The sequence below is a fragment of the Furipterus horrens genome, unplaced genomic scaffold (assembly GCF_987537825.1).
Source record: "Furipterus horrens unplaced genomic scaffold, mFurHor1.1.pri manual_scaffold_7, whole genome shotgun sequence".
NCBI lineage: Eukaryota > Metazoa > Chordata > Mammalia > Chiroptera > Furipteridae > Furipterus > Furipterus horrens.
In genome coordinates, this window is record NW_028327177.1 from 97,935,407 (window position 1) to 97,953,234 (window position 17,828).

General features: G+C 54.1%; 1 protein-coding gene across 4 annotated transcripts; it reads left to right on the forward strand.

Annotated features, from left to right (window-relative positions):
- The first annotated feature begins 494 nt into the window (after window positions 1–494).
- On the forward strand, window positions 495–16,086 carry ITIH4 (inter-alpha-trypsin inhibitor heavy chain 4). Of its 4 annotated transcripts, none has more exons than XM_090284039.1 (25): window positions 495–636; window positions 768–845; window positions 1,816–1,976; window positions 4,065–4,169; window positions 4,312–4,474; window positions 4,613–4,723; window positions 5,200–5,328; window positions 5,959–6,075; window positions 6,339–6,507; window positions 6,594–6,719; window positions 6,904–7,085; window positions 7,198–7,383; window positions 9,511–9,650; window positions 9,915–10,069; window positions 10,174–10,230; window positions 10,406–10,432; window positions 10,689–10,754; window positions 11,096–11,203; window positions 11,731–11,787; window positions 11,987–12,013; window positions 12,081–12,218; window positions 13,259–13,433; window positions 15,040–15,194; window positions 15,330–15,426; window positions 15,860–16,086. In XM_090284039.1, the coding sequence occupies exons 1-25, from the start codon at window positions 547–549 to the stop codon at window positions 15,927–15,929; spliced, it is 2,889 nt and encodes a 962-aa protein (XP_090140165.1). In that variant the 5' UTR covers window positions 495–546; the 3' UTR covers window positions 15,930–16,086. The 4 variants fall into 4 exon arrangements, with proteins under 4 accessions (XP_090140165.1, XP_090140166.1, XP_090140168.1 ...); XM_090284040.1 differs by having other exon boundaries at window positions 12,102–12,218; XM_090284042.1 differs by lacking the exon at window positions 768–845 and having other exon boundaries at window positions 496–636; window positions 12,102–12,218.
- Window positions 16,087–17,828: the final 1,742 nt, after the last annotated feature.

Here is a 17,828-nt window from a genome sequence, read left to right on the forward strand (position 1 = left end):
GTGTGTAAGTGCGACCTTCGATGGGAGGCTGTCCTGTCCAGGTTGCGGTCTCACCTTATGCCCTGAGCTGCCAGGAGAGGCTTTGACCACCTGCAATCCTGAACTGGAATAAGCAAGTTGGGATCGCATGATCTTACTTGTTTTTATTAATCATTTATTTCAGTGTTTAATATTAGAAGTGTTTTGTGGTTTTTGTTTAGAAGTTTGGTGATGTTTTTGTGACCAGAAATATGCCATAGGGACTGAACTTGTTGCTGTCAGTTAGCCTCAGGTAAAGTATAATATACATCATTTCACTCAAAGTTGCAGTTTCCAAGAACCTAGTGGTGATGACATTGAGGACTTACTGTACATGTTCCTGTCCCCAGCCAAGGTCCACAGGACATTCGCAGTTTGCCTGCTTATCTGAGGCCACTGCAAGTTTTGGCTTATAGATCCCAATTTCCCAGAACCTGCCCCCTCAGGGGCGGAGCAGCAAGCAAGTTACTAATTCATTCCCCACTTTCTCTCAAGTTCAGAAGCAGCCTGCCAGGCACTGGAGCCAGAATGAAGATCCCTGCCTCTGCCCACACCTGTGGCATCGTGCTGGTCCTGCTCTCGCTGCTGTCTGTCCTCCAGGCCACCTCTGCTCAAAAGGTAGCAGGTGCCATGGGCACCTGTGTGCACACCTAAGCATGAGTGATGTGAGCTGGTGAATGAGGGAAGTGGGGAGAGTCTGTGTGTGTCAGAGTGTCAGTACAAGTGAGCACTGATCCGTGTGTATGCAGGGAAACGGTGCTGACCCCGAGGGCTTTATGGACACTCTCCTCTTCAGCAGAAGGGGTGATCCTATGTCCATGTTCCAGGTGAGGAATTGCAGTTTAGCAAGCTGCCCCTGGAGGCCAGCAGTGAGTGGGGGCGGTGGGGGGTGGGGGGGAGTAAGCTCTACCTCTCTCTGGCTGAATGACCTCAATGCAGTTATGCTTCCTCTGTCACACTTTCCTCATCTGTGAAACAGGCTAATAATATAATCTATTGGGAGGTTTATTGTGGAAATGAAACCTGTAACTCTTAAAAAGTGCTTAGTGCAGTGCCTGGCACCGAGGAGATGCTCATATGTATATACAAGCCATTTGGCCAGTCCCCCACCTCTGTGCTCAGCTATGTGTGCAGCTGAACAGAGCTGGTGTATACACAGGTGTGCCGCATGCAGGCAGGCAGGAAGTGTGTAAGGCTCCTCATGTGTGCACATGGGAACCTTAGGCCTGGGTCAAAGAACATATGCCTGGGTCAGTGACCTGTGGGATAGGCGGGGCAACTGGGAAAGGTCCATAGCTACAGGGAAAGGGGGCAAAGAGATTCCCAGCTCTTAGAGACTGGACCCTCGATACCTCCAGATTTTCCCAGCTCCTTTAGGCCCCTTGTGGGAGACGGGCAGGAGTTGTTTTCCTCCATTTCCATCAAGGCTAAGGTCGCCAGAAATCAAAGGACTTGTTTGCTGCCTTTCAGTGGGCAGAGCTAAGACCTTAAGCTTCCTGATCCCACCAGGGCCAGGACAAGTGAGGGTCCCCTCCCAGACACACTGGGGTTCGGGCTCAACCACCCTCTGCATATTGACAGACCCATCCCTGCCCAAGCACTGCAGGGCGGGGCATGAAGCACACAGCTGCCTCTTATCTGAGAGAAAGGCTCACATATGAATTGGCCCATGAGGTTTAGCCTGAGATCTGATCAGTTGCTCAGTCTGGGTTGGGGGTCAGGGCTCACTCTTGAAGGGTGTTGCCCCATGCTGGGCTGGTGTTGAAACAATCCCACCCTCTTCCTTCACTGGCCCAGAATGACATCGACATCTACAGCCTCACTGTGGACTCCAAGGTCTCATCCCGATTTGCCCACACGGTCATCACCAGCAGGGTAGTCAACAGAGCTGATACTGTGCAGGAGGCCACCTTCCAGATGGAGCTGCCCAAGAAAGCCTTCATCACCAACTTCTCTATGTAGGTGCTTCCTGCCCACCTCCTCATTGCCCCTCCCCAGCCCAGCACTGCCACCTGACCCCCGCCCCGTGTCTCTGGGGAAGAGAGGGCCTCTTCCTGATGTGAGCTGCCTACGCTCCACCTGTAGACAATACAGGGAACCAGAGGCTTCATTCAGGAACTCTATGCCTCCTCAGAGATGTTTCCACCCGTCGCTCCATCCCCTACTCCCTTCATCCCTCCATCCCTCCATCTGCCCCTTCCCCCCTCCACCCCTCCTTCCACCCATCTCTCCACTTATCCCTCCCTCTTCTCATCCTACTTGTCTTCCATCCATCTATCCCTCCATCCCTCTCTCCACCCATCCCTCTGTCATTCCCAAGTGCTGCCCAGGTGGCAGGTGGAGGATGACAATACTTTTGTGTCTTTGCCTTTGAGGAGCACAGATAGACTTGGGGCATTCTGAGGCCAGGCCCAGGCCGGAGGGAGTCACCAAAAGGCAGATTTAGCTCAGAATACAGAAAGCTTTCTAACCCCTGGGCTGCCCCACAAAGGAGCGATGCCCTGAGGTGTGGGACCTCCTTGTCACTGGAATTTTGAAGCCAAGCTAGTCTCCCCACCCCCAACTGGGATACTGAAGAAAGGGCATTTCTGCTGTGGGTCACAGGCCACATTGGGAGGCCCCTGGGTTTTCTGTGGACTCTGTGAGCTGATGGTGATCCTCACCTTGTCCTTTCCTGTCCTCCCGCCCCCACCCTTCCTGACTCAGTTTTGCAATGTTTGCTTAACATGAGAACTCTGTCTGTCCCTTTCCCCACAGCAGAGGCAGTGGGGAGGACAGGCCAATGAGAGGCTGATCCCTGAAACTCATGGAGGGTGATGGATGAAACAGAGAGTGAGCATTTTCTCAGGCAGGGTCCCCAATGTACCCTGGGACCTCTGAAAACCTGCAGTAGGGGCTGGCCCCTCTCTCCCTTCAGAGCCAGGGCCTACGCTGCCCAACTCACAGCATGAGCTTCACAGGCTGAAGCCCTGCACATGGGTGCCAAGACCACTGGATTGTGAGGCTTCAGGCCCAGCACATCTGCTGAGAGCCCCGGGCTTGCACCCCTCTCTGGGCCCAGATCCTGTTGCTGCCTGAGATAGGGAAATGAGGGGTAGGGTACCCTGCTCCCTGACCTGGCTGGGACCCCAACTAGGCATCTGGGAGAAGAAGCCCTGTGGCTCGCACATTAACCCCATCCCTAGTCCAGGGTTAGATTATGACCAGGAGGGTCAGAATGGTGGGAAGGAGGAACACTCAGTCCTGATGTCGAGGCTGCCCTTCCCTACCCTCCTCCGCACACTCCCACCCTTTCATGATTCCTCCAGATAGAACAGGCTTATGTTTGCCTACCACATCCCTAATCACTCCACAAGGAGGTTCTAGGATAGTCATTTTCCCCTCAGAGGAACAGCCCAGGCAGTTCTTTCTGTACCAAAAAGCAGCCACTAGGATTGTGTCCACACCCCTGGGAGTCCCAACAACAGCTGTCCAAAACCCACTTTCCCAGAGGCCACCCAGCCTGCAGAGTACCCTGCCTGTGCTGGTGGAAAGAGGGTTCAGAGCCTTTCCACCCTGTGTCTCCCACTGGTCTGGGAACCCAGCATATCCCTCCTCCTCAGTCTGTACCCCCCGCCACTGGCCACAGGGCTGGGTGCAGATGCAGCCTAGAAAGCTCTCGCTGGTGACTGATGGTTCCTCTGGAAACTGCCTATGGGGTAGAAGGGGCAGTTGGAATGTGGGGCCAGACTGGAAGGGAGAAGAGGGGCCAGTATCTAGCTGAGCCCTGAGCCCTGTCTCTGCAACCTACCCCTGTCCCCATCCATTCAGTATAATGAATGTTCACTGTAAATGCCTCAAGGCAGATGTAGGCCTGCAATATCTTGCAGAGGCCACTTGCCCTTACCCAGGGTCCTGCACAGAGTCTTGCACACAGTAGGTGCATAATAAACAGGTAGGGTCTGGCAAAGGTGGGGGTCACTCTTTTGAGAGGCTCCCTGGAGGAGGTGAGATTGCAGTGGGCTGCCCTGACCAGGCTCTTAACAACGCACGCCCTCCTGCCCCAGGATCATTGACGGTGTGGCCTACCCAGGGAACATCAAGGAGAAGGAAGCAGCCCAGGAGCAGTACAGTGCAGCTGTGGCCAGGGGAGAGAGCGCTGGCCTCGTCAAGTGAGCCCAAAGGGGTGTGGGGGACCTCAGTGGGGGTGGGGCAGAAGCCGCCCCTGCCTTCAGCCCTTTGGCCCTGTTTCTGCCACCAGTGTTCACACCCCACCTAGTCTAGAGGGGTAGACCTGATGCCCTCCTCCCCCAGGGCCACCGGGAGAAAGATGGAACAGTTCCAGGTATCGGTCAATGTGGCTCCTTCTGCCAAGGTCACCTTTGAGCTGGTATATGAGGAGTTGCTCAAGCGGCAACTGGGAGCGTACGAACTGCTGCTGAAAGTCCGGCCCCAGCAGCTGGTCAAGCACCTGCAGGTACCTGCTGCTGCCTCCTCCCAGAAGGCCTCCTAGATGACCCCGTGCTGCTGAGGGTGGCCCCTCCTTCCCCCCCTGCCTCCTGTTAGGCCCATCCCTGGCTCCTGACTAACCCAGTGACCCCCTTCTTGCCTCCAGATGGACATTCACATCTTTGAGCCTCAGGGGATCAGCTTTCTAGAGACAGAGAGCACCTTCATGACCAATGAACTGGCAGATGCCCTTACCATCTCACAGAACCAGACCAAGGTGGGCCTGCCACAGTTGGCCAGTGAGGGTACTGAGGGGCCTATCTTCAGGCCAGTCCTACGAGCCTGAATTTCCAGAGAATGGGATAGCTGGGAAGAATCTCTAAGCTGGACGGACTTCTGAGGTCTCTGTGTCCCTGCTGATATATGGCCAACAGGGAGGGCAAGGCCTGGCAGAGGACGACAGGGGCTGGTTTGAACCCTGAGATCAGGGGACAAGGACTTGGAGAGGACACTGATGGGAGGCTCCCGGGACCAGGGGGAAGGAGGAGGCAGTTGGACTGCACACATCTTGAGCCCAGCCCCTGCTCACACCCACCCACTTACTGAGGCAGTCTGCCTGACAGCTCAGCCAGAGAGAAAGTCCCTGGGCTTTGACCCAAGACTGCACCCTGAAGTACATACTTCAGATGGGGCAAGGGTGTTGTTGATATGGCTTTGCTGCTCCTCCCAACTTCAGCCTGGTCATTTCTCTAGGCTCACATACGATTCAAGCCAACGCTTTCCCAGCAGCAGAAATCTTCAGAGAAGCAGGACACAGTCGTGGATGGCAACTTCATTGTCCGCTATGATGTGAATCGGACCCTCTCTGGAGGCTCCCTTCAGGTGCTTGGGCTCCAGGGGAGAGCGTAATAACCATCCCTCCTCAAGCGCCTGAGCCTAGGTGTTCTAGAAGAAAAGGGGGAAAAAAATGTTCCTGTGAATCAGTGTGTGCAACACAGAAAGCAAGCAGTTTAGTTTTGTTTGATGAAAAGAGTTTCATCTCTACTAAAGAACTGCACTGCAGGGTGTCCCTTGTTGCCTTGGCTGCCAGGAGGCTCACAAATCAGTCTTATGCTCAGTTGCAATAGCTTCTTTCACAGAAGTTCTGGCAGCATTGTGCTTCTCCTTTACTTTTTTGATGGACCTTGTTTTTGGAGTCTTCATTCTTTTGATGGATCTCAGGTTTATTATATATGAACCTTTTGGTATAAACTGCCTCAAGTATTCAAACAAATAGGAGGTAAAGTGGAGGTAGAGTTCTAGTGGACTATGCATGAGCAGGAAAGTCTTCAGCATGAGAATGGCCTAAAAGATGGTGAGGATTTGGGGAGATTAGCAGTGGGACAGAGATGGAGGGGCTTAAATGAAGAGAGCATGGGGACGCAAGGATTTGGGGTAAAGAGCCTGGGTGGGGTCAGGGCAGGGCAGGGCTGCAGCTCTCGTCACCTGGGGTATGTCTCACTCTGGTCACAGATCGAGAATGGCTACTTTGTGCACTACTTTGCCCCTGAGGGCCTGCCCACAATACCCAAGAATGTGATCTTTGTCATTGACAAGAGTGGCTCCATGATGGGCAGGAAAATCCAGCAGGTGGGTCTCATGGGCCAGGGAGGGGCCCTCAGATGCCTTATACCATCAGTGCTGGTCCAGCAGGCAGACCCTCTCTCCTCCATCCTTCTGATTTGCGGGCTCCCAGGGGTCAAGGTTGGTCAGAGTATGGGGCTCATCCTGCCACTAGAGAATTCACCATGTCCCCACTCCAGGTACAGGCCTGGGGGTGCAGCCCAAGAGCACATGAACCCCTAAGGAGGCCCCACTGAGACATCCACCTTGTCTCCCCTTCCCTTGACCAGACCCGGGAAGCCCTAATTAAGATCCTAGATGACCTCAGCCCCAAAGACCAGTTCAACCTGGTCAGCTTCAGTTCGGAAGCAACCCAGTGGAAGCCATCGCTGGTCCCAGCTTCAGCCGACAATGTGGAGGAGGCCAGGGGCTACGCTGCCCATATCCACGCCCAGGGAGGTGCGCACCACTGCAGCCCCGCGGGGTGGGGACTTCTGGGCACGGAGCCCCTCCTGGGAGCCGTCCTGAGCATGTGTGCCCCTCAGGGACCAACATAAATGACGCAATGCTGATGGCTGTGCAGCTGCTGGAGAAAGCCAACCGGGAGGAGCTGCTGCCCGCAGGGAGTATCTCCCTCCTCCTCCTCCTCACTGATGGAGACCCCACCATGGGTGAGGGCACTGCTGGCAACTCCCGGGCACACCGCCCAGAGGGAGAAGCTAGCGCTCCATCCTGGCTTGCTGTGGGACATGGGGAAGGGAGGGCTTCCCTGGAGCCCCTCTGGTTCTGAGATTTCAGGAATATCCCTTGAGCAAATCACTGTTTTCTCACCCATGTCTTAAACTTTGCATCCAGGGGAGACCAACCCCGAGACGATCCAGAGGAACGTACAGGACGCCATAGGTGGCCAGTACAGCCTCTTCTGCCTGGGCTTTGGCTTCGACGTGAGCTACACCTTCCTGGAGAAGCTGGCACTGGACAATGGCGGCCTGGCCCGGCGCATCTACGAGGACTCAGACTCTGCCCTGCAGCTGCAGGTGCCAGTTCGCCCCTGGGGGTTGCATGAGCAAGGGATGGCTCAGAGAGGCGGGTAGACTCCACCTGGCCCTCGTGACACCACCCTCCACCCATCCCCCCCCAACCCTGCAGGACTTCTACCAGGAAGTGGCCAACCCACTGATGACAGCAGTGACCTTTGAGTACCCGAGCAACTCTGTGGAGGAGGTCACGCGAGACAACTTCCAGCTGCTCTTCAAGGGCTCCGAGATGGTGGTGGCCGGGAAGCTCCGGGTCCTGAGCCCTGATGTGCTCTCAGCCAAAGTCAGCGGGCAGCTGGTGAGTGTGGTCAGTCATCCCGGGGGGTAAGGGCAGCTGGAGCAGACATTCGGAGGGGCTGGGTTCAAACCCCAGCCCTGCCCGACTCCAGCCGACTGACCTTGGGGGTGGAGATTCAACAGGATAATGCTGTGATTCTCCTGAGAGCACCTGTGCTTGCCTGCGTGTGGTAGGCACTCCATAGCCAGAGTGTGCAGCTGTTGTGCCTGAGGGCGCTGGGTGCCTGAAGTCCCCTCTGTCCTTATGCCAGTGCTCTGAGGTTGCAGTAAGGCAGGGGGCGCTGCTCCCACTTCACGGATGAGCAGATTGATGTTCAACTTGCCCTGGGTGCTGCTGTAGCTGGGTCAGGACCCTGGCTCACCACACAGTGCCCTGTCCTTGTCCAGTCCTCCCTGTGTGTGCCACAGGGGCCCTCTCATTCCACAAAGAGAAACTGAGTGCCTGCTCTGCTCCAGACCCTCCCGTAGGTCCTGGGGATACTGCTGTCATGGGAGAGACAGTGTGGGTAAATCATCACACAAACAAGGACCTGCAGGTTGGGTGTTCTTGAGAGGATAAACCTGGGGACTCAGGCTTGGGGCACAGGAGCCCAACTTGGCCTGAGAATCAGAGAGGGCTTCCTGGAGGAGGCTCAGCTGGGACTGTGGGATGAGTAGGAGGTGGTGGCAGAGACCAGAGGGGTGACATGATGGGAGAAGCTTTCAAGCTTGTATGGCAGGTGGGCAGGATGTGTGGGGAGAAAAAGAGGTGGACAGGGCACAGGCGGACATGGTGGGCCCAGGGCCATCTCAGAAGAGTGTCAAGTGTCACGATGGGCAGTGCATGCTAAGTGACCAGACTGCCTGGCTTCACATCCCTCTGTGCCACCTCTCTGAGTCCCGAGGAGTCACCTAATCTCCCTGTGCCTCACTCTCCTCCTGTGTGGAAATGAGAATTGGTTACTTTATCCACCTTGTAAGACTGCTGTGGGGATTAACACCTGGCCCAATGTAAAACATTACATACATGTTAGCTGCTGCTTTTATCCTTTAGGCTGGGAGTTTCCAAAGTACAGAACCCAAGGTGACAAGGGGGGGTGGGGGTCGCAACATGTATTTGTTTTAGTAATTATGTATTTATTTTAATGTGTCTTCTGAAAATTATAACTCAAACTCCAGACCTAAGATTTCACAGGTATTATTGCTTGGGATGAGGTCGAGTGAAGAAAGTTAGTCTATTTATAGTTCATTTAATGAAAATCATCCAATAAATAGCTGTATGTGTGGATAGGGCACCATTTGTTCAGGTGGCCTGCATGTGACAGAGGTTTGGGAGGCCCAGCTCTGCTGAGACAGAGGAGGGTGGTTCCAGCAGCAGGGACAGGATCCGATCTCCATTGTGAAGGTCTTTAGCTGCTGTGGGAGTTGCAACAAGAGAGGGCTGGGGTTCCTCTGCCTCCAGACCCCATTCCCCAGGCTGCTGGCCAGGTCAGTCTGAGACCAAAATACCCCACCCCTGGGAAGGAAGTGGCAATACACCCAGAACTTGGGCACGAACCTCACTGTCACCACTGCACAGCGCCCAGTCCCAGCAGAGGGTACCAGCTTGGTCAAGGGGAGAGCTTATTGGAGTAGATGGGACCCCAAATCCTATCAGGGCCATGACACCTCAGTTCTCTTCCCAACCCTGCCACTGACTGCTGGGGAAGGCACTTCCCTCTCTATCCCCAGAGTCTCCATCTTTGGGGTGAGCGTGGGCTATGTCTGGGGATCCTTTCTGCTCTAAACTGCACTTGCTACTATTTCTACACTGGCCTGGGGTCCAGATCCCACCCTCATTTCCCTTCCTCCCAAAAGCTCTACCTGACCTGAGCCCCTGGCTCTGTGCCTGTCATGTTGCACCTGCAATAGTTTCTACCTTTTCTCTCCACTGCCTTCTCATGTTTGGGGGCTCTGTGGATGAGCCTCTTATACCCCTCAACTCCCTCCCTGTACCCCACTCGACTAGAAGGAAATGAGGTCCTCACAGCCAATGCATTGACCTGCCCCAGCTCCAACCAGGTTCCTCATGGAAGTGTGCAGAAGCGCCAGGCCAGGTGCGGGTGTCAGGCCCTCACTGCTCTGGTCTTGGCTGGGCTCCTCTTTCCAGCTCATGCAGAACATCAGCTTCCAAATGGAGTCCAAGGTGGCAGATCAGGAGGAGGAGTTCCGGAGCCCCAAGTACATCTTTCATGGCTTCATGGAGAGACTCTGGGCATACTTGACCATCCAGCAACTACTGGAGAAAATGTGAGTGACCTGCAACACCAAGGGCCCACTGGGGCAGCTGCACACAGCCTCAGGTCCTCCCCAAGCTCTTCACGGGTGGGATGGCACAGCTGGCATAGGACAGCTCCTAGGCATGGAGGGAAGGTGTCACGGTATTATATCTGAGCTCCACATTCTCCTAGCAAGACTCACTCTCCCCCACCCCTGTCCCAGGGTCTGGAAGGGAGGGAGACTCGAACTAGGCATCCAGGGACCTGCTGAGCCTCTGATGCTCTCAACCCGCAGGGTTTCCGCGTCAGATGCTGAGAAGCAGGCTCTTAAGACCCAAGCTCTGGGCTTGTCACTCAACTACAGCTTTGTGACCCCCCTCACGTCCATGGTGGTCACCAAACCTGAAGGCCAAGACCAGTCTCAAGTTGCTGAGAAGCCCGTGGAAAATGGTGTGTGTGAGAATGGGCTCCTAGCCTCTGGTAGCAGTTCTGACCCAGTGTTCTCCCCATCCCCTCCCCCACATCCCAACCAAGACCCTAACCCTGCCACACAGACTTCCAGGACCCCCAGGAGATGTATCCCATTTCATTGATGAGGAAACTGAGACCAGGTCCGCCAGCATTCCCAAGTTCACTGCACCTGTGTCATGCCGGGGTTGGGAAGCAAGGCTGAGTATAAGCACTTCAAATTTATCCAAACCACTCCAACTATGTATCTCTGTGTGTGTGTATGTCTCTCTCTCTCCTTCTCCATCCCTCTCCCTCTCTATTATTTGTTTTTTCCAGAAAAGAGTCACAGGAATGTTCATTCAGGTAAGGACCTAATACACTCAAAGGCTGCCTGCATTCCACTTGGCTGATGTCGGGCCTAGGACAATGGTCATGCCAAGTTGCTGGCCAGGACCTTTCCAGCCCAGCCCTACTGATGAGAGGGGGTGGGGGTGAGGGTCATCTGCCCAAGCACACTGGTACATTTAGTTGCCTGTTCATTCAGACATTGGCTGCCCTGGGCAGTGGGGCCACAGTCCCCATTCAGCTGGATGTACACCCAGGTCTCTCTGATTTCTAGGTCATTCTGTCCTCAGACTTCATGCCAAGAGACTCAGAGGGCCCAGACTAATGGGTAAAAAAGGAGGTGAGGGAGGGGAAGGGAGATTGACAGAACCTTGACACTGGCCACAGACTGGTCTCTGCCCTGACTGTGGGGGAGTAACTTTCTTGACTCACTTGGCTGGTGGCAGGGCTGGGACTCGAGTTCAGGAGTGTCTGATTAGGAGGCAGCTATACAGAAGGGTCCATTTTTACAGCTTTGAATTTCTCCTGGTTGTGGGGGGAGAGACTCTCAAGAGTGCTGAGTGTGGGAAGGGAGCCATCTGCCCTCTCGGTGTCCTTCTCCTGAAGTGGGTCCCAGAGCCTTGACAGTGGGTACCCATGACACTGCTTGAGAGAAGACTTAAGGTGTCAACTTTTCTAAAGCTGGAGCTTCGGGGATGCAACCTGGTGTATTTAAATATGGACGATCTGGACCTGATTCTTATACATCCTATCTTGTTCCCATGGATCCGACACTACCGAGCATGTCAGGTAATCCACTTTCTGACCTTGAGGGGCCTCGTTCCCTCAAAGGGGCTATTAAACCTGCCTGTAGAGTTGGGTGAGAGAAAGCACCACACACAGGTCTGGGCGCAGACCAGGCAGAGCTGCTGTGGGACATGACAGTAAGTTGTATGTTCTTTATTTTCACTGAATCAGATTCATTACATTCTGGAGGCTAGCTCAGGATGGAACCTTCAAGAAAGGGAAAGCTTCCTCCTTTCCCAAAGCCTTTAGTGGTCCCATGAGCTGTTTCTGATCTCCACATTTGGACTCAGACACAGCCACAAAGCCAGGCTGTACCCTATCTCTTCAGTGTTCATCCTAATAGCGTGCTCTTCTGTTTGAAGATCTCTTTGCAAAGGCCCTCCTAGGCTGGGTACATGTAGGGCAGGGGTGGCAGGGCTGGAGCTTGGTGGGTGGCAGTTGGCAGGTGGCAGTGATGGCTGGAGGGCGTGCCAATTCCTCTGAACCCTGACCACCTTCTCCCTTTCTGTTTCTGGCTGCTCCTGTGCTAGTGCCTGCCCCCTTGGGTCCCAGTGGAGAGTTTCATGCTGTGGATTTAAGTAGCAAAGGTAGCTCCCAGACTAAAGTCCCTGCAATACACTATGGCCCCACAGCAGAAAGACCCTGGTATGGGAGACCCCTGGGGATCTCAATGTTGGAGCGGAGAAGGAACCCTGGCCATACCCATCCGCTACTCCATCCTTCAACTCCCCTGCCCCTAACTCCCCAGGAAGATGATGCTGAAACCCAGACTTTTTCTGCTTGCAGAAACAAGTCCAAGAGCCCCATCACAAGGTAAGTTACTAGTCCCACTCAACACCCTTTCCCATCCCTGCCCCCCAACTTGTTCTACCTGCCCCAGAAATCTCATCTGCTGTCCCAGCCCCCATCCAGGCTCCTAGTGTCATCCTGCCCCTGCCTGGGCAGAGTGTGGACCGACTCTGTGTGGACATCAAGCCTTCTCAGGCGCCAGTGAACCTGCTCTCAGACCCTGACCAAGGTGAGACTCTGACCAGTCATCCACCCAGAGAAACTCAGCCATGCCACTCAGTGCCCCCACTTAGCACCCTGTAGACAACACTGGGACACCTGCCCACGGAGGCACACATGCCCCGTGGGGGCCTGTCCTGGGTCATGGCATGGTCATGCCCAGAGCACTGGCCCTTTTATTCATACACCTACCCATAGGCCTTTCACTGGCACCACATATGCAGGTCTAGGTGGCCTGGCCCTCCAGGGTGACTGGATATGGGCTTGCCCCTAAGCGTGGCCATACTTCAGGGGTAGAGAGGAGGATGTGGGTAAAGACAAGCACAGTGGCCTGTAGTCAATGCCCAGAGCGATGTAGAGACAAGCCCAGAGGAGGAGACAAGAACTGTTTGAGTGTCAGGGCAGGCTACACAGGGTCACACAGGAGTGACTGGGCCTTGGCAGACAAGTGGGGGTTCACTAGGAAGAGGAAGAGGTGGGCAGAAGCCCAGAGCCCTAAAAGATAGTGGTGGGGCTCTAGCATGTGGAGGGGACGAATGGTGGGAGGCGAGAGGTGTGCTGTGCCGACCTGCTCCCCAGCCCCCAGAAGGGTCTCACCGGCTGAGCTGAACTGTTATGTCCAACATGAGATATACAGCATTTAGAGATGTTCCCGCCCGGCCTCCCACTTCCGCACGCCAGGCTCCCAGTCTGTGTGCTCCCTGAGGGGGGAACCACTGATTTTCTACCTCACACTTGGTCAGACACCTGGCTCAGGGCAGGGCCACTATGGGGCCTTTATAAATGTTAATTCAGACAAGATCTCCCTTCTCAGGGGGCTCATCTGAAGGGGGCCATCACTGAGAAGTTGGGGCCCTTCCACAGACAAATGGAACCAAGGGATGAGAGAAAAGACCGTGGAAACCAGGCTCCGGTGTGAGGAAAGGCTGGGGAAAGGGCGCTGAGGAGGGAGCTGGCGAAGGACCACTCTGGGGGACGTAGTCAGGGAGGACCTCCTGTCCAGACCAGTGCCCAGTGGGCACCACAGCTCTGAACTCCCGGCTCTCACAGGGATTGAGGTAACGGGCCAGCATGAGATGAAGAAGGCCCAGTTCTCATGGATCGAGGTGACCTTCAAGAAACTGCAGCTGCAGGTCCGCGTGTCCCCTGAGCAGGTGGTCGTGACTCGGAACCGAAGAAACTCTGCATACAGGTGGAAGGAAACTCTGTTCTCGGTGATGCCAGGGTAAGCCTTGGGCTGGGCACTAGCAATGACCTCTCAGGCTCCGTTGGCTGGTGACAGTGCCAACAGGTGGCCTGAGGCCCCAGGCTTGGGGATATAATGGCTGGGCTAGGCACGAGTCCTCTGCAGTGGGCTGCACTCACAGGTTGGGCATAGGCATTGAGCCCTGCACCACACCCCTTGTGCTCTGGAAGGCACTAACTCATTGTCCTGGGCACCTAACCCAGGTCACTCTGCCATGTAGGGGACAGTGTGGTTTGGAGCTAGCTCTGCTGCTAACCCTGTGTGACCCTGGGCTGGCCACTTAGACCCTCTTAACCTCAGTTTCCCCACTCATAACTAGGGAGAATTGTCCCATGCCTGAGGTAGAGATGAGAGAATGTGGCTTGGGGGCATTTTGCTCATTAGAAGAAGCAGAGCCCACTGGACATGCAGAAGGCAGCTGTCTATGTGGTGAGGTAAGGAGGACCGTAGTGAGACATTGGAAGTGACTGTCCACCAGGGAAGGTTATGATGTTACTCTTAGCATACACTGGAAGCCCTGATGAGGAGAGACATGCTCACCTGGCATCAAACACCAGGCAGCTGGTGGGCAACAGAGGTGAAAGGTGACCTCTTCTGGGTGGGGCTGCCTCACCGTAGAGCCTTCCAGACACAGCTCTCCAGCCCTGGAAGTCATGGAGGCTTGGGAGAGAGGCCGTGGCCTGGCCCTCTGGGAGCATTGCCCTCCGAGGCCCCTGCCTGTGCTGGGTATGAAGAACCTTATCCATTCCCTCTAATTGAGCCCTTCAGGAGAGACTGGCTTCCATCTGACAAATGAGTGAGCACTCTGCAAATCTGAGAGCCTCCCCCCAAAACCTCCCAACTTCATAAAAGACATTAAAGTTTCCTGTTATCTGATAAATACACAAGGCATTTCTCTGTCTGGGACATATACACCAAAAGTGAGTGTATATATGGGAGTAACAGAGAGTCCACACACCTTCACGAACCACAGAAGATATACATGAAGGAAAACAGACCACACCTCTTACGTTGGATCACGTTAAGACAGTATAAGTTTAGTGTAATTCCATTTAAAATAACCTCAGTGTAACAGCAGGGTCTTATTCAACATGCTTGAAGGAGCCTAACGTTCCTAAGAAAACCCTAAAGGTAAGAATTTCAAAGATTATTTTAAGTAAAAAAGGAGAGGGCAGAATGAGAAGAGACTTGCCCTTCTAGACATTAAAACATACAATTAAACACTGATCATCAAAAGAAAGTGGCACTGGCCACAGAAAACAAAAGGGACAGAGTCAATGTATCAGCTCCCCCCTGAGTCCCTGAGTCATACAAAACAAATTCATGAGAAACCAGATCTCAGGAAACCAGAGGGAAGGGAACTGTTATTTTGTGTTATAACTGCCAGGATCATCAGATATGACTAAATTAACTTTGGTCCCCATTTACTAATGAGGAAACTGAAGCTCAAAATATTTTCTTGACTTCCCATGCAAGGCCACAACAGGAATTCCTGAGGACAAGAGGGCAGCTGCCCCAGCTGCCAAGGTCCCCTGGGGGTGGCCCAATGCCTGCCTTCCTCTCAGGAGGCTGGGTTTCCCCACAGCCTCAAGCTCACCATGAATGAGGCGGGACTCCTGCTGCTCAGCAGTCCAGACAAAGTGACCATTGGCATGATGTACTGGGATGGCCCTGGGAAGGGCCTTCGGCTGCTTCTGCAGGACACTGACCGCTTCTCCAGCCATGTCAGCGGAACCCTTGGTATGCTGCCCATGGTCCTGCTCAGCGAACCCTCAGAAACCACCTCTGCCTTCAAATAGGCAGTGACTCCGCTGGCGTGTGTGTCTACTAGTCTCTGTGTCTTTACCCCTCGCTGACCCACCTTTTGTGTCTCAGGCCAGTTTTATCAGGACGTGCTCTGGGGGCCCTCATCAGCAGCAGATGACAGCAAACGAACACTGAGGGTTCAAGGGCATGACCACCATGCTACCAGGTGACTCGGTGCTAACAGAGCAGGGATGAGGGCCAGGAGGCTGAGATCTGGGCTCTGGGGCCTCTGCTCTCCTGTCCTCGCCCAGGAACTAGTGATAGTCAGGTGATAGGTTGATTCCTTAGACATGTCTGACCCAGCTCTCAGTGTGACCCCACAAAGGACAGTCAGCTCAGACCTGGAGAAAACACACCAGCCAGTGATCACAGGGTGAGTTGGGGGCCGTAGGAAACTCCCTGAACTCTCAGAGCCCTGGACCCTGGACACCACACACAACTGGGTCCCCTCGGGTCCCTGGGCCTTGTCGGCCAGTGCTGCAGGGAATTCTAAGGGACCACAAAATTCCACCCTCCACATTCCTGTGCCCAGTTCTCTCCCTCTCTTCTCACCTGAGATTTGCTAACTGTCTGTCCCTCTGTCTGTCTCTCCATTCCAGAGAGCTCAAGTTGGATTACCAAGAGGGGGCCCCAGGAACAGAGTTTTCCTGCTGGTCTGTGGAGCTCTAGTCCTGATGGGAGGAGTTTTACCCACCCCAACCCCATGCCACACCATGGTGTGCAGACGGCTGCCATCCTGCGACCACAGGACCACCTGTGGGGCCTGAACCACAATGGGTAGGGGAGTTCCACTTATTACAAATAAAGAAAAGTGAAAGCCCCGGGAGTGGACTTCTCTGGTTCCATCTGGCCTTGACCCAGGGCTGCAGAACCGCATCCCAAACACTCAGCATTCTATAGTGTTAGAATCTTCCACTGAAAGCCCCTCAAAGGCCTGTGGCCAGTAGCCCCATGAAGAGCTTTCAGTCTAGTCCCTTCATTTTACAAAGTAGGAAACTAAGATTTAGAGAGATTAAGCCATCCGTGTAAGATGTCACTCTAGCTCCCAGCTTGGGACCTAGGGCAGGAGAACATTCTCCGGGAGCAGAGATTTAGTCTTGGTCCATGAATACCAGTTTTGACTGCCCCAGCCCCTAATAAAAGAGTGAACTGGGTAGAAGTTCTCAGCAAGCTTTTGGGCTCCTTTCTAATAGGATTTGCATGACACAATTTGATTTTCACACCTGTGCTCAGGAATAGGCCTGTAAAGAAGCTAGCATTGGAAGAGAGAAGAGACAGAGATGAGGTCCCCGGTCACAGGAAGGAAGCATCTGTTCCCAAGAGCCTCCAGTCCCATGGGGGTGACCCAGGCCTCCAACTCAAAGTCCTTTCCTATCTATTCCCCAAGGTTAGGTACCCCAAAGATTCCAACCAATTCCTACACAGGCAAAGCATTCTTAAAAACATGTGTAACTACTCCATCTAGTTCTTAAAAAAAAAAAATGTCTTTGGCTTAGAAGTAAAAAGCATAAAGAGAATAAAACCAAAAGCAATGAGAATAAGAGAAGACTCAAGGAGGAGGAGAGTTCAGTCAGTGGCTCCAACACAAAGCTTTGCTCTGAGCTCCCTGGCAGCCAGAGGAAAGCTGAAAATGAGCTCATTTCCTGCTAAGACGAAGCAAACGAGATCATCAGGGAAAACATTTTTTTCACAGCTCTTGAGCTCTACACGGTGTTTACTAAGTGGGTCTAGAAGGGTCAGAGGAGAGGCTGGTGGGAGGGGTCTCCAGCAGCAGGTTTGCCGGATGCACGGGAACACTTTATCTGCCACTGCCTCAAGCCTGAGGGGCTGGCCGAGGTCTCAGGCTGAGCAGCTGTGAGACAAGGGAGCAGCCCTGGGGGCTCTGTCAGACGTGCTGTGTGGGCTGCTCTGACATACCAACATGAGAGAGGGTGCCCACCTCGCTCCTCCAGGACACCACCACTGGGCTGGGCTGTGGAATTCATACAACAGCAGAGGGGTCATGGGTGGCTTTCTGGCCTAGCCAGTCAGGCAAGTTTCCTGCGTGAACAGTTGGAAGTAGGTCTGCACCCCTTGTTGTTTTGTACACTGAGTGCTTTCCAGCACCTACATGGGCCAGACCCTGCTCAGAGTGCTGTGGGTACATTGGACACCATGGCAGGCAGTGCCTACTCTGACGGCTGCTACCGAGAGAACAACCAGGTGCCGCAAGGAGCCCAGAGGGAGTCATCTTACCCCTACCTCGGGAGTATCAGGGAAGACTCCCTGAAAGTGGCATGGTTGGGATTGAGTTTTGAAGAATAAAGAGAAGTTGGACCAGTAGAAAAGGAGAGCAAGGACACCAGGCCTAGAGCCAGGACATTGTGCATTGAGCTCAGGGTCAGTGAAGGAAAGCAGTGCCATGAGTGAGGAGCAAGGGGATGCTGGAGAGGTGGAGAAGGTGGGCCAGGCCGGTGCTGACAGTGCACACCTTGCCATGGAGCATGGTTTCTATTCTGAGAGCCAGGGGAGCTGTCAGAGGCTATAGACAGGGACAGGCACAGCCAGAGTGATGTGCGACTGGGGAGA

Bases quoted from the DNA above. Each gene is read 5' to 3' on its own strand.
- ITIH4 (XM_090284039.1), top strand. From the start codon at position 547: ATGAAGATCCCTGCCTCTGCCCACACCTGTGGCATCGTGCTGGTCCTG. The intron at 7,384-9,510 runs GTGAGTGTGGTC...TCCTCTTTCCAG, and splicing joins CCAAAGTCAGCGGGCAGCTG to CTCATGCAGAACATCAGCTT. The intron at 11,204-11,730 runs GTAATCCACTTT...CTCCTGTGCTAG, and splicing joins GACACTACCGAGCATGTCAG to TGCCTGCCCCCTTGGGTCCC.